The sequence below is a fragment of the Seriola dumerili genome, unplaced genomic scaffold (assembly GCF_002260705.1).
Source record: "Seriola dumerili isolate Sdu_G_001 unplaced genomic scaffold, Sdu_1.0 BDQW01000262.1, whole genome shotgun sequence".
NCBI lineage: Eukaryota > Metazoa > Chordata > Actinopteri > Carangiformes > Carangidae > Seriola > Seriola dumerili.
This window is the reverse complement of record NW_019174517.1, coordinates 414377-429745: the sequence shown is the minus strand read 5'-3', so window position 1 is coordinate 429745 and position 15369 is coordinate 414377. Positions and strand designations below refer to the sequence as shown.

General features: G+C 44.3%; 1 protein-coding gene across 1 annotated transcript in view; it reads right to left on the bottom strand.

The window, feature by feature from the left end:
* Positions 1 to 15131, bottom strand: part of rnf216 (ring finger protein 216) — a 19642-nt gene extending 4511 nt beyond the window's left edge. Inside the window, exons 1-13 of the mRNA XM_022757028.1 lie at positions 15044 to 15131; positions 14055 to 14188; positions 12243 to 12373; positions 10721 to 12067; positions 10483 to 10559; positions 9224 to 9332; positions 8344 to 8505; positions 8107 to 8218; positions 7693 to 7826; positions 6739 to 6789; positions 6109 to 6246; positions 5120 to 5268; positions 4641 to 4719 (exon numbers count right to left, since the gene is read on the bottom strand). Of these exons, the coding sequence (XP_022612749.1) occupies positions 4641 to 4719; positions 5120 to 5268; positions 6109 to 6246; positions 6739 to 6789; positions 7693 to 7826; positions 8107 to 8218; positions 8344 to 8505; positions 9224 to 9332; positions 10483 to 10559; positions 10721 to 12067; positions 12243 to 12373; positions 14055 to 14121 (2556 nt within the window). The 5' untranslated portion in view covers positions 14122 to 14188; positions 15044 to 15131. The remainder of the gene's footprint in view (positions 1 to 4640; positions 4720 to 5119; positions 5269 to 6108; positions 6247 to 6738; positions 6790 to 7692; positions 7827 to 8106; positions 8219 to 8343; positions 8506 to 9223; positions 9333 to 10482; positions 10560 to 10720; positions 12068 to 12242; positions 12374 to 14054; positions 14189 to 15043) is intronic.
* Positions 15132 to 15369: the final 238 nt, after the last annotated feature.

Here is a 15369-nt window from a genome sequence, read left to right as displayed (position 1 = left end):
CACACACACACACACACACACACACACACACGTCGGCTCGGGGTTGCCTCCTTTGCTAACCCTTAGCTAAGTGGTGTCACCATAAATATTTGAACCATTCATGTAATATTGAAGAACGTGGCATATGACAGCTGATGCAGCACAGAATGATCCATATCTCCACGGCAACCTACAGTCTGACCCCCCCCCCCCCCCCCCGGCCTCTGACAGAAACCCACCCTTTACATCCAGTGACCTCCTTAAAATCACTGTGTGTGTGTGAGTTTTATCTTTTAGGCTTGTTGCTCACTGTTTTCACTGAGACAGCTGTGGGTGTGCAAGGTCAGCCAGAGGGTGGGGAGCTGGGTTGGAGAAGCCAGAGTTTTCACTGGCATTCGTTGCGGTTTTGAGATCGTAACACTGAGAGGACTCTGGAAAAGGCACGCAAGGACTTTTAGAGACAAACGCTGGAGCCGGTTCAGTGGCTCCGAGCGAGGAGGAGAAGAAGAACCCGTTTCCTGAGGCACATCAAACGTGAAACAGCTGAAACGGCGTTATCGTTTTTTTTAATGGTGTTTCAGACTTACGAGGGAGTGTCCAAGCAGAGAGATGCATGAAGCAAAATCAAAGAGAGTTGGGAGTGTGTGAGACTAATGAGAAAACTCTCACTGGTGTATGATTTCAGTTAAATAAAGGGGGGGGGGGGGGGGAGGGGGGGGGGGGGGGGGTAGAGGAGGAGAGGGGAGGTGTAGAAGATTCAAGTGTCAGAAAAAGCCAGATCACACAAAGACAGAGGAGGCAGGGAGTGAGAAGGGGAGGAGGGCGGGAGGCAGAGCGGTGACAGATCACCCCCTAGTGGTAACCTAGAGACCAGGAAGTGGGACAGCATGAGAACGAGAGTCTGAGTGTGTGTGTGTGTGTGTGTGTGTGTGTGTGGGACCTGTTTGACAAACTGTTGAGAAGCAGGAACACACCTGAGCTCTTATAGCGCGGCTAAAAATACAGCCGCTGATGTCGCAGTCAAACCCTGTGTGAGGCGTGTCTTCCCCGCCCCCGCAGGTGTCTCATTGACAGAGGTCACACGGACACACACACACACACAATCACCACTTTATGTGCAAATGACAGCAGTAATGTGAGCAACCTTGAACCTGGAGAAAAAGTGCACGTTTAGCGACTTCACTCTCTCCTTTCACTGCTCCTCCCATCCTGTTCGCCTTGTTCCAACTTGTCCTCCATCTCTATTCACCGCACACCTTCCTCTTGAGCCCTACCCTCCTTCCTCCTCCTCCTCCTCTCCCCCACCCAGTATCTCCTTCCTTCATTCATACCTCACCTCTCCTCCTCTGGATCTTTCTCTTCTTCTATCTCTCTTGTGCTGCAGGCTGCAGCAGCCCTTATATGGCAGTGCAGGCTGCCTGCAGAGCTTCTGATTGGGGGGGGGGGGGGNGGGGGGGGGGGGGACTTGCATCGAGTATGTGTGTGTATGTGTGTGTGTTTTTTTGTGGGGAGATAGCTTTAACTGCAATCTAATCGTGAGTTCAGATCACAGGGCAGGAAGGAAGAGGAGAGATGTGCACCACCATGACACTGATAGAAGAAGCTTCTATGTGAGAACTGATGAGATACGGAGAAGACGTGACGACACTCAGAGACACACAAACACTCTGCTGCACAGTTTCAGCTCTGGTTTGCACAGTGACGGCCTTGCAGTGGCCTACATATTACATTCCTCCGATTTCATGAAGTAATCATAACCAGGGCAGGAACAAGCCTGTCCAAATGTCCTCATAGCCACATGTGGAATACATTAGCATCCGCTTGTGTGTGTGTGTGTGTGTGTGTGCGTGCATGAGTGTGTGCGCAGGTCAGACAGAGCCAGGGGAGAGGAGCAGGAGAAAGGAAAAGAGAGGGAGGAGAATCTGGGTCACACTTGATCTGAACCACCTTTGAAACGGAGGAGGAAGTGTGACCGACCAGTAAGAAACCAGTGCGAGGGGAGTGGGAAGCGCGGCCGACCAATGAGGCCGCGATGTGGAAGGAGACGGGTGGGCTCACGGAAGTGTGTCAGTTACATAATGAAGCCCCTCCCTGAGAGGGGACGAGGGGCCGGCTGCACAACAACTGTCTTCAGCCACGCTGGTGCTGATGGGAACCAGGAGTCCCAAAAATAAATAGAGTAAAAAAAACAAAACAAAGGAAAACAACACACACATTAAAAACTCGTCTGTCTAATAATGATATAGTTGTTTGTGACGGGGGGGGCACACACAGTCTCATGTCTCGATTCTCACACACATGAAAAGAGCAAACTGTTTCTGTTCACGACTCCCGCTCCCTGTCTAACTCAGAGGAGACTCCATTTTAAACAGCGACACACTGGCCTCTAACAGCTGACCCACATCTGCAGCTGCTGGTCGCCGCGCTGCAGACGGCTAATATTCACAAAAAGGAAAAGATATTTGGAGCATGTCTAACTTTTTTTTTTTTTCCCTCCAGATCTTTGGGTGTGTATGAGGATGTAATGGAGTGCAGATGTGAGATCACGCTGCAGGTCGGCCCACTGTGAACCTCTGGCTCCACCTACAGGTGGATGGACAGAACTGCAACAGAAAAGATGGACGGAGCTTTTTTTGCTTTTTATATAACGTCAGACTCGGAGGTCTGTCTGCTCGTATCCAGGGCGCTGCGCTTTCCCAACACTGACTGAAATGACAATGTGCAGCCTAAATACAGATGTTATTGAGACAACAGATGTTAAAGTTAGAGGAACTAATGGAGCCCGAGCACAGTCAGCAGTCAGATCAGCACAGCAGAAACACAGGCTCTCTCTAAATGTACCAACGAGCTTAAAATACACTGAACAAGAGCTGCGGGCTGAACAGGCTGTGGTTGTGGTTGTCTGTTAAAACCAGTTTCATCATGGAGCTGGGGCTTCATCACACCAGTTGGTATAGTATAGAAATCCACGTCAAACTTAGGACAAGGCGTCTTGATTCATCTAATACTCTCGCTTTGTTTTGAACTGGTTAGGAAGCTGACAACAAAACCTACCTCTGTTTTCTAATGTTAATAAACTAAACTAATAAAGCAGGAGTTTCTGAGGCGTCTGTGTCTGACCAGTAAGTACAAGTCAAACCCTGCAAACCCTGCAAACCCTGCAAACCCCACCCCTCTAGTTCCTGAACTATCATTAAGTACTTTATTTTTACAACTGGAGCCCTCACACAGAAACTCAACATAGTCGCTGGTTCCTTTGGGTGAAACACAGGTTTTAGTGGAAATGTGATGTAATACTACAACTACAGCAGCAGCAGCGTAGCAGTGATACACAGCCCAGCTCCTGCTTTTAAAACACACATCACTGCATGTTTGTCTCAGTGCGTGTTCGGCTCTAATGTGCCGACTATTTAAAACAGAGCTCTCCTTGATTCTGTTAGCAGCATGTTGAGCGACTACAGGTCTCTGTCAGTGAGCAGCGACTTGCCTGAGGAAGACCTGTGGTTGGTGTAAATGTTGTGTGCAAGTGCACGCGACTCCTGTCGATTATTATGAACTGATCAGTTGTTTAAATCGACAAAATGTCAGAAAATAACGAAGAAAGTCGATCATTTACCAGAACCCATGACAACATCTAAAAACATTCACTTTACAATCTTATAAAACAGAGAAAAGCTTAAAAATCATCACATTTTTGCTTAATAAATGACTTTGTTTACTGGATGAGCTGCAATGATGAACCTGTCTGTCTACCTCAGTCCACAGCTGCAGGAGGGCTTCACCTCGCCGCCATGAGGGGAGCGGACAGAGTGTTTATAGACACTCATTTATTATAAACTCATCTGTCTCCCCTGTTCCGGGAACGTAGAGATAGTGGGAGTGCATGCCTTTGTGTGTGTGTGTGTGTGTGTGTGTGTGTGTGTGTGTGTGTGTGTGTGTTGAGTCATACAGAGATTGTGGTGTGGCAGGACTGAGTGTGAGACACAAGAACAGAAACAAAAAAAAAAAAACAGAAGAAAGAGACAAAGACACATCAGGAGAAGGAAGGGAGAGATGTGTTCGTGTGGTCTGTGTGTGAGAAAAGGACTGTAGGAGTGTGTTTATGTGTGTTTATGTTTGTGTGTGTATGTGTGTGTGTGTGAGCGGTTCTGAAAAATAAAGGAGATTTTCAACTGGAATCCATGTGATCGCACTGGCAGACACAAAGCAACGCCTCCCCCTGCATTCCTCAGACAGAGGGAGGTGGCCCAGAGATAAACAGAGCAGGAGACAGGGGTGGCGACCTCGCCAGATGGAACCGTTTCATCATCAAAAACTGTTCATCAATCTTTCCTCTCTGGCTTATTCTGATCTCCGTCTCTCGTCCGGGCGGCACTGAGGTGATTGATGCTGAAGTGGCCGCTGCACGCGGAGCTTTTTACGTTCTACTGTCGCGACGGACTGAATTATTCATGACGTCCCCCTCAATAAATCACAACCCGATCTCTGTAACTTAAGTCTGACAAACAGCCACATGTGATTACGTCAGAGCCTCAGTGTCAAGCTGCATTTGACTGTGAACATGTTCCTTTTAAGTGACGACCTGCAGAGGAAGGAGAGCAGCAGCTTCCCAGAACCAACAAGCTGTTTAATAAACTACAGACAAAGAGAGTTGGACTGACCTTGCGGCATCGCGGGTTGGGACAGCTAAACAGAGACATGTCTTTGTCCAACAAGGCCGGGAAGTTGCAAAACGGACACCTGCAATGGTCCGGAGAGGAAGGAGGGTTAAGGAGTGAAGGTGAGAGGAAATGAATGATGCAGCTGTGCATGAGACACGGAAAAAAACAGACAGACAGAAAGATCCCACTGTGAGAAAACAAAGAGCCATTACATCTGGTCCCTGATGGAGCGGGCGACCCCCGACACACCGTGAATCCACCTGCATCCATTCTGTAAGTTCAAATTGTACTGCTACTGGTCCAAGAGGTTTGAGTCAGACTAAGAGTTTGCAAAGGATCATTTCCATCATCGATTTATCTGCTGAATAATATTGAGAATATTTAAAAACCACTCAAACTTTTGAACGGAGCTAAATCACGTGTAGCAGTTCTGACAGAAAACGAAGGCGCGAACACCGACGCACTCATCCATCACTTACCGCACGAGCTCATCGGCACAGGTGGCAGCGACCGCCTCCTCCGCCTGCCTCTCGTAATATTTACACAGTATGTTTTCTGGTAGGACCTTCTCCAGCTCACACACCGGGTAGGAGCACGGGCAGCCCCCCTCCATGCAGCTCAGCTCCGACTGCAACAGGAACACACACACACATTAACACACACACACACAAATAACCAGAAATGCTTCTAATGTAATGTAATCTCGTCTAACGCTGCCTTGAAATACAGCAGGAGCAGAGAGAGAGGATTTATTACGTGACTGTTTTATTGGATTACATTAAATTAAACCGGCGTTTATAAAACTGACAACTGTGTATTTTACATGGCTACGTGCAGGGTCTGTCATGCATTTAAAGCCTTGATTTTATTGCATGTTTTATTACAAATTGTGTGTACTTTATACTACCGCTGGCCTGGTTTCATGACGCAGTGTTACACGCCGATGAATGTGATTCCTCTCATTTCACTGCAGTATGAAAATCATCCTGCAGAGACGTGTATCGGGCCTGTACTGACAGGTCGACAGACGCTACGTCCACTGCAAGTTTCAAGGCAGTAAATCACATTCATTCATGTAATAGGAAAAAACACCAACTTTGGAAAATGATACCAATATATATATATATAAGTGCTTATAACAGCAGGAAATCAGGTTTAACCAACGATTTGATGATATGACTCAATACTTGAATTTTTAACTACAAAATAAGTATTTATCACATCGTTGTTTTAAATCTCTTATTACATTAAGTCATCATCCTGTTTTTTATTAAATTAATTATTTTAGACTCATTTTTACTGAACATCATTGTCACCCCCCCACCCCACCCCCCCATGTTGTAAAACCTTTAAACTTCTTTTTTTAATCATTCATTTTTTATTGTTGAATGTTTAGTGTTTTATTTGTAACTGTGTGTGTGTGTGTTAATGTGTGTGTGTGTGTGTGTGTGTGTGTGTGTGTGTGTACCTTCCCGGAGCCAAACACTGCCTCCTGAGCGTATTTGACCAGGCACTCTTTACAGAACAGGTGACCGTCCGAACACTGCGTCATCTTCTCAAACGCAAACTCCCCGTAGCAGCAGCCGCACTCGATCAGCTGACCGTCCTGGAGAGAGAACGATCAACAGTGTTTTAATGTCGCTCTCTCGATTACATTCAGCCCTTTGACTTACTACTCAGCATAACTACAGGAGCTATTTATTATAGATATCATTTATTGGAGCCCTCATGAGTTCTTATATACACAGTAAATTCAGTGGCAACCACGTAACCGACTAGAAAACACAACACACCAACAGCCTCTATGTTTTTAGCATTTGGTAATAAACTGTAAATTTTCTTTCATCAAAAACAAGGTCGTGTTTTGAGTTGAACGTATCATGTCATTTTACACCACGACACTCGTGTCGTTACATTTTCTTACAAGTTCAATTGAGAAGCCATTTATAGAAAAAAGTTTGACCGAATGAGGAAACTAGGACGCGAGTTTTCTCAGCATGAACATGAACCTACAGTCTGAACCACCGCGGAGGTCCTATCAGTTTGGACGAGGTGTGTGTGTGTGTGTGTGTGTGTGTGTGTGTGGAGCGCTTCCTACCTTCTTATATTCATCCTCATTGACCTGCAGAGCCAGGAGGAAGTCCTCATGCTGCAGGGAGAGAGAGAGAGAGAGAGAGAGAGGCAGGTTTTATCAATCATCTCCTCTGACAGGAAGAAAGCCTCACTGCGACGTCTACATTGAAGAGGCAAACTAATCCATTCCTCTTCATTTGATCAGCTGCTACAGCTCAGACACTCAGACTGACCCATATTAAAAACACAGTGAGAAGAAAGAGCTGATGATACGACAGCGGGTGAGGAACATTATCAGATGAATTAGCATTCAGGAGGAAGGTCTGATCTTGCAGTGATCATGAGATTTACATTGAAGAAACTAAAGAGATGACCACAGACCTGAGGGGACCTGGCAGAGCAGCGTTTATAGAATCTTTAATTTAGCTTTTTAAAAGTAGATTTTTTTTTTGTGGATTATATTTTACAGCTGAAACGAATGAGAAAACAGTTAAAGTGAATCTAACATTAACGGCCGTTCCCTCCAGTCGCTCTCCTCAGTTCATAAAGCAAAAGGCTCTGAATGTTGTGAGAGATGAGCTCCCCTCTTTGAGCTAATGCTCTCTGAGAGGATTTTGTTTTCAGCTCATTTCGTGTATTTTAATATGTTTAGTTTATCTTTTACATTAATGCTATACGGAGGTTTTATTAACATGCTGTGTCGAATGTTTCCACACCATGAAACTACCAGGGCAAGTTTGTATTGGCAATAAAATGAACTCAAGCCAAGTGTACAAACAGTATATGTATTATGATGGTGGAAAAAAAACACTGTAATGCTGGTGGATCAACTCACAACAACAAAATGAAAGAAATAGATTATGAAGTTGCAGAATGTCTGTCGCTGTGTAACTAGTGTGTGTGTGTGTGTGTGTGTGTGTGTGTGTGTGTGTGTGTGTGTGTGTGTGTGTGTGTGTGTGTGTGTGTGTGTGTACAGTACCTCTGCCCATTCCTTTGCTTTCTGCTGATAGAACGACAGCTCCTTCTGCACAGAAGCTTCCAGGTTGCTGTACGTCCTGCAGTAGCGACGGTCATTCTCCAGGAAATACATCCTCTTGTCCAGCTTCGTTGAACCTGGTGACAGAGCGAGTGAGAGCCGCATCACATTCAATCCTACATTCATAATTTGAACTGCAGCAACAGCTCAGTCAAAGACCCAGGGCAAATTAAACGCAGGTTTAAAGTAAACTAAAACAACACTGAACAAAATGGCTTCCCCTGAATGTTTAAAATGTTTTCTAACTTGATTTGAAGTATTAAATGCATCAGCATGTATTCGTACGACATAATGCACCTGCAGGTGGGCGATGTGTGTGCAGCAGTGTGCACGGAGTGAGAGAAAACGTTTGCTCACCATGCTCAAAATGGAAATCAACGTAGCAGCGCTCAGAGGAGGCTCTGCTCCGTCGTCTCTTTCCTGAGGGGTCGCCTGAATCTTGCCACTTCTTCAGAGCTTCACATAAGGCCTGGGACAGCAGGGGGGAGAGAAAGACAGTGAGGGGTTGTCGAAGAAGCAGCTGGAAAAGAGAGCAAGAAGGTAGAGAAAGGATAATTGTAGCTGCATTTCAACGCAGTACGAGGCCACAGGTACCTTGCGTGTGATTGCATAGTGTCCCTTCAGAGCATTGAGGGCCCATTTGATGTCCTGACAGCTGAGCATCCTGAAATCTGCCATGAGCAAGTCGGCAGCCTGCATCACAGCCTCTGGTCCCACCGTGCCCAGCTTGGTGTAGTCGAACAGGTCCTCGGTCACCTGAAAAGACACATTACAGAGGCATAAACACAGACACCCAGACCTCCAGGTATCTGATTCAGAAACACACACAGAGCTGTCATCAAAAGGACGATGTCTCACTCTGATTTTGACATGAGGCTTTTTCCTGACTGTCGAGTGGGCGGGGGAGCAGCTGAATAATCAGGCTTTAAGGACGGTCTGTTTCTGCACTTCTGCTGTTTTGTATAAACAAGTCGGAGAGCCTGAGGTGGGATTTTTATTTCTTACTGTTCGCTTTCATACAGTGTGTGTGTGTGTGTAACTTTACACTCACTGTCTCCTTTCTGTTCCACCTATATAACATAGTCTTCCTCTCCGTATGTTTATCATCCGTTTACAGTTCAAGCCCGTTCCTCAACAAACTGCAGCGCTGTTCAACGCAAGTACAGAGTCATGATCTGGTGACTGATACCAAGAAAAGCTCCATTAGAAAATACATCTGTCTGCGAAGCTCGTTTGACATAATAACATAATGAGGACCAGGCTCTCCTTCATTATTTTCAATAATGTAACTGCTTATTGTGCAGGCGAGGATGTCAAACCTCACACTGAACCACACTGCTATATCCTTGCTTAACTAAACCACCGTTTAGCATCTAAACTAAACACTTCCCTTTCACAGAAGAACTGCATTTTGTTGTTATCAGTAGCACTTTGACAGGTTTTGTGCTCCTGTGGGTCTGATGAAGGAACGCACCTCTGTCTGGGTGTCTCCGGACTCCAGTAGGATGCTGGTGGGAGCTGCTGCAGCTGCTGCAGCCTCTCTCCTTGGATACTCTGGGTTTTCCAACAGCAGGTTACAGATACTGGAAACACACAGAGATGCAGGTAAACGGGCTTGCATAGACACACACACACACACACACAAAATATTTAAGTGCTGGGAATCCCCTGGAATTTTTACAAAAGGTTTCACTTCAAAATATATTTGCAGGTATATTCACCCACAGTCTTTCATTATCTGTCAACCTACACAAACGAAGTCAAGCACACTCTTCTCTATAGCATCTGTTTCAATGAAATGCACAGCTGGTTCATTTCTCTGCTATTGGTGACAAAAAATGATTCAGCCTCTAAACACCAGGAACTTCTGACAGACAAGAGACGTCTAAGCTACAATAGATAAATAATTTAAGTTTGACAGTTAATTACCTGAATAAATGAAGGTACAAAACAACAACTCCAAAACCGCATAAAAAAAACAAAGGATGCAGCTGCAAATCTGGAAAACCCGTCATATGCTAAACCGTCACATGAAGTTCAAACTGCAAACAACTCCATCTGACGCTATACAAATGATGCATTTCAACTAGGACCAGAACTAATGATTATCTTCATTTATTAATCAGTCTGCCAGTGATGCTCTCAAATAATTTATTCATCTTTTTGTCTATAAACTGACAGATATTTCATAAAAGCTGAATAATTAAATGTTGGTTAATTAAAAAAATGTGACATATTTAAAAGACTTGTTTTGTTTGACCTAAGGTCCAAAACTCAAAAAGATTCGGTTTACTATCAGGGGAGTCGGAAAAGTAGAACATTTCCACATTTTAGCAGGTGAAATCACTGCATTTGAATAATAATAATAATAATAATGATAATAATAATAATAAACTTTATTTGTATGGCACCTTTCATAGAAGAAATGTAGCACAACGTGCTGAATTTTAAGTATCGTTTGCTAAAAAAGGTAGAAAATGATTTGTGAATTATAAGACAATTACCAACAATAAAGTAACAGTCAGGTCAAATCTAACAATTTCCATTTAAGGTCATTCAAAAACAAAAACATTAAGTACCAATGAGAGCAGTTAAGAGATATACAGGACATAAAGTCAATCAAGTAACAGAAGCAGTTCTATTTCCCCAAACTAGACAGGTGTTGGATAATTCACCAGGTCTTATCCTAACCCTACATGAGTCACTGGAGAAAAAGGGGTAGGTGTTTCTTACACATTCAAGTCTTTCACATTATTCTTTTGGATCAGTTCTGCTACATAGGTTTCCTGGACATCTGGGAATAGATCCAGCTGTGGAGAACACACGCAGAGTTCAAGGGACAGAGACAGAAGAGGGTGAGAGACACAGTTACTCCACAATTAAAGATATTTAACTTGATATCAACCGACTTATGTGAGTCTCTCTGTTGAAGTGTACAGTCCAGTACATGCTTCCTGTATGTGGTACTTACAACGACAGTGATGAGGGGTCTGATGTGGGGATGCTGCTCTGCTCTCTCTCGCGGTGCAGACGGTCCGGGCCTCGCATCCTCTATTCGTGGAATGTCCTCAGGTGCCGGAGGGACCGCAACCAGACCAGGGGCTGGATTGACCCGTTCTGGGTTTGGGGCCATAATGAGACGAACCTCTCCTCCATTTGGAGGGACAGGGGCTGCGGGCGCTGGGGGAACAGCAGGGTTAGAGTTCACATTGGGCACCCTGATGTTGAGGCCGCGGGCTGGTGGACCCACACTGGCACCAGCTTGTGGTGGAGGATTGGGAACAGCGTCCCCAGGCGCCTGGCTCCCCAGGATGATCCGGTGACCTGCCTCTGGGGGTCCTAGTCTCTCTGGGGCTGCAGCTATTAGCACTGCAGGGGGGATCACCGGTATCACCTGAGGGGCTTGTGCTGCCTGGACTGGATTCTGGGCCGGGGCCTGGGCCAGGGGTTGAGGCTCAATCTGAATGAGGTTGCCTTGCATTCGATTGAGCGGCACAGGCTGCAGCAGGTTCTGCGTCCTGAGCTGCAGCTGGGGCTGGGTGATTAGCGCAGAGGCGTGGATGCTGGGCTGTTGTGGAAGAACAACTAGCTTCACCTCGTTCACCTGGACGAGGTGGGGCTGTACGGTTGCAGTCTGTGTTGATGTACCGGGCTGAGGCTGCGTCCGTGTGTGAGACTGTGACTGTGCAGATGAAGTACTAGCCTGAGGATTGTCTTGTGAATGAGTACTTGTACTCGCCTGCTCTTGAGTCTTTGTAGAAGAACTGGATGCAGTAACTGAAGCTGCACAAGAATTATGTGTGGCACTGGCAGAGGTACTCGCCTGGGCCTCCACCGGTGTTTGTGCTGAAGAGCCAGCTTGTGGCTGCGCGAGTCCAGATGTGCTGGGCTGAGGCTGAATACATACTCGTATAGGTGCTCTGGATGAGATGGTGTTAGCCTTGGCATTAGTGGAGGTAGACGGGGTTTGGACAGAGGAAACTGCATGGAGCTCCACGTTTGTATGTGCTGATGTGCCGTCCTGTTGCTGTGGTATTGTGTTAACTTTTGGCTGAGACAGTGTGTATGAAGAAGAGCCAGGTTGTGGCTGTGTGTGTCCAAAAGTGCTAGACTGCACTGGTGTCTGTGTTCGTATGGCTGGCCTTATTGTGGACGAGTTAGCGTTGGCATCTCTGGAGGTAGAGGGGGCAGAACTGGGGTCGCCTGTGGGAAACCCAGACGTTGCACTACTGTGACTTACAACTTGGATTAGGTTGTGCGAGGCCCCACTCCATTTTGCTGCTGGCCGAATCACGTGTCTGCGTGCAGGAGTCAGTGGCTGCAGGAGAACACAGGAGGCAATGAATGGAATCAAAGATGCTACTTCTGTTGTAACGTCTGCAGCTCATGTTATTGAAATCAATTTCTGTACAGTATAACAGTATAAAAAAACTATTTAAAAAACACACGTTTACACTTTTCTGGTGATTTAAATAACAGTGTTTATCAGTCACCTCCAGAATGCTGATGTCGTCATCATCTGCATCATCTGGGACTAAAACAGGACTGCCAGGCACCAGAGTCACCGGCTCCTCGTCCGAGTCATCAGAGATGGTGATGAGCTCCCTCTGACGGGCACGGGACCCTACACAGGCACATGACACAGTTCACATCAGCAGTTTCAGAACAGCGCATGTGAATGGAGAAGTGAGAAAAGTATTATTATAAATATGTGTCATCTGTGGATGTTCATGTCGTCGAGGGAAGAAGTGTGCGAAAGAGAAAAGAAAAATCAAGAAGAAAACCATGGTGGAGGTATTTGTGTTTATCTTTGTTATTATTGTATTTATTGTTTGTGGGTCACAATGATGTGTTTTTAACCAGCATGTGGAGCCAAAAGCAAATTTCCACATTTGTGGACAATAAAGATTATTATTATCAAAGATTATTACATTATTATTATTATTATTATTATTATTATTATAGCAGATTAATCCCAGTGAGGAAACCCGTCCTCTACATTTGACCCATCCCGGAGATTTAGAAACAACAGACAGTTCCAGGGACCGGCTCCAGAGCTGAGGCCAGTGTCTTGGTGAAGGGGCAGAAACAAAGGGCAATTGTGTTACAAAAATCTCACGCCTTACTGTGTGTATGTATGCGATAAGTCAAAAACAAGACCCACAGAGCAGTGGGGTGGTACAGAAACTACACATTTTGCAATTTGAATCAACTGTGTTTTGGATTTTGGACCTATTCCAAATAAACTTTGCAAATATAATGCATTGTTGCATTTCTGGTTGCATCAATATAGAAATCCAAAAGTGCTAAAATCATTATTTGTCATGCACAAGCTACAACATGTTCAGTTTACAACAAATGGCTCTATCAGTCACAGATATTTCTCAATTTTTTTTTTCCAGTACATTCATCAAAAATGTCTCTGTGCAAACTTTATTTTCAGTTGTCAGACTGTCACTTTGTTCCTCTCAACAAACCACTGTGTGTGATGTCAATGAATTTTGTGATATAAGGTAATTGTGAGTGACGGGCATTTTACTTATCCACATGATTAAAGGTGATATTTCATATGTCAATGCCAGTGCCAATGTCTCTTGAGGTAAATACTTAAAGCTTAAATGGTGATTGTGACATTTTACATATACAATTTGAAATAAGAGATGTTGCAATGTAAAGTAGGCTAGGTTACCATGGACAACAATACACTACAACACACTGAACCTAACCTGAGGTTTATAGAAGATGCTGAGAGGTTTATTAAAAATGTTTTACAGTTGAGTTTCACTTCTCATTGACTAGAACTTAAATTATGGAGCTTTTTTTAAGCATAACTAGACAAATATGTCATTTAGGATAACATCACAAATTGTAACATATTTATCTCTATGTCTGTGATGTAAAACAAAAGCACGACATTGATGATAATATTTTTGTTATATTTCTTTGCATCCCTAATGTTGCATGTCAAACAGCAACAGTGTTTGACATTAGAAACTACAACCTTGAAACTGTCAGAACTGATATATACACACACCAAGAGCCAGGGTTAGGGAGTTTTTGAACATTTCTGGGGCAAATGTGACAAGAAAAGCGAGTCAGCCTCATCTAAAAACTACAGTGGCATGTGCATTATGTAGAAAGATGTCGTGCCGCTAAATAAAACTACTAGTGCCTATTCTAGTGCCAGTCACAACCTCAGACTACCTACAGTACATCGCTGTTGATAATTAAACTGAAAGATGGACAGTGATTACAGACTGAGCTGGATACATCCATGTAAGTGAGGATATGAAGGTGTGCCTCACCTTGGCTGCGGTGGACGTTGAAACTTGCCAGGTGAATTACATCGTCGTCACTGCCTCCATCTGCCATTGTGAAACTACACTTGCCAGCTCCCTATACCTGCCCACACACTCAGTCACTGCTCAATCAGTACCATCTACTCCACACACACACACACACACACACACACACACACACACACACACACACACACACACACACTATATCAAAGTCCTGGTAATCCCCTGGAATTCAAACAAATGTTTCACTAAAACCTTGTATAAAGTCATAGCATTTATCAAACTCTGAAGGGTTAGACTCCACCCTACTACCATTATTAATATGATCTCACACACATAGCACAGCGACTCCTCAGTGTTGCTGCCATGTCAGCAAAGGAGAACTTAACAAAAAGGAAGCATTGAGCTAAAGCAGAAATGTAAAGCTTGTGGAGGAGGGTGAGGGAAAAGGATTTGTGTCACTTTAACAATAACATTAGCTAGCTAGCTGAAAGTTGATTTGATGTGTTGGCCAACCTAACCCCACAGGATATTTTGGAACACTCTCTTTATTAGCTTTACTAGCTAACACAACCATAGTCCCCCTAAATCAAATCAAACTAGGCATCAGATTAAACCTTACATCTTATGAAACAGTAACGTTATAGACGCTAACGTTACGAGAAGCTGGCACTGTTGAAATTGTGAATGTGAATTTGTGTTCATCATCGTCTTGACATTAGCCTAAACACTGTAACATTAGCTGGAAGTTTAAGATGCTGTGGTGAAAAATAAAACATGTCAGAGCAACAATCGATCATTTCCGCGCACACACAGAACAAACCACTGCTCCCAGCTAAGCTAATGTTAATTAGCTTGGCTGGCTAGCTAGCCTGTGGGGTAACTAGTTAGCTCACTTCTGTCACGATTTCTGTCCATAACACTGCTTCAAACCAAACATACACAGTCTAAGACCCATGTATGAAAAATACACAAGCAGAAATGTACAATACCGCAGCTTCTTGTTGATTAACCAGTCCAAAACGCCTTCTTGGTGGACTGACAATCCGTGTATATCGAAACAAACTGCCAAAACAAGAACAGTAGCGACGTCACGCGTACAGTGCCTGTCGCTGCGTAAGCCTCTGGCCTTCTGGGAACTGTAGTCTGAAGGGAGAAGGTGTCTTCGGAATTGTAGTTAGGGCTCCTCTAAGTTAATTGTTCCATACATACATAAATAAATAAATAAATAAATAAATAAATAAATAAATAAATAAATAATCATTAAAAAAAAAAGAAAGAAAATTATATAGTATGATATAATTATATATTTAAAATG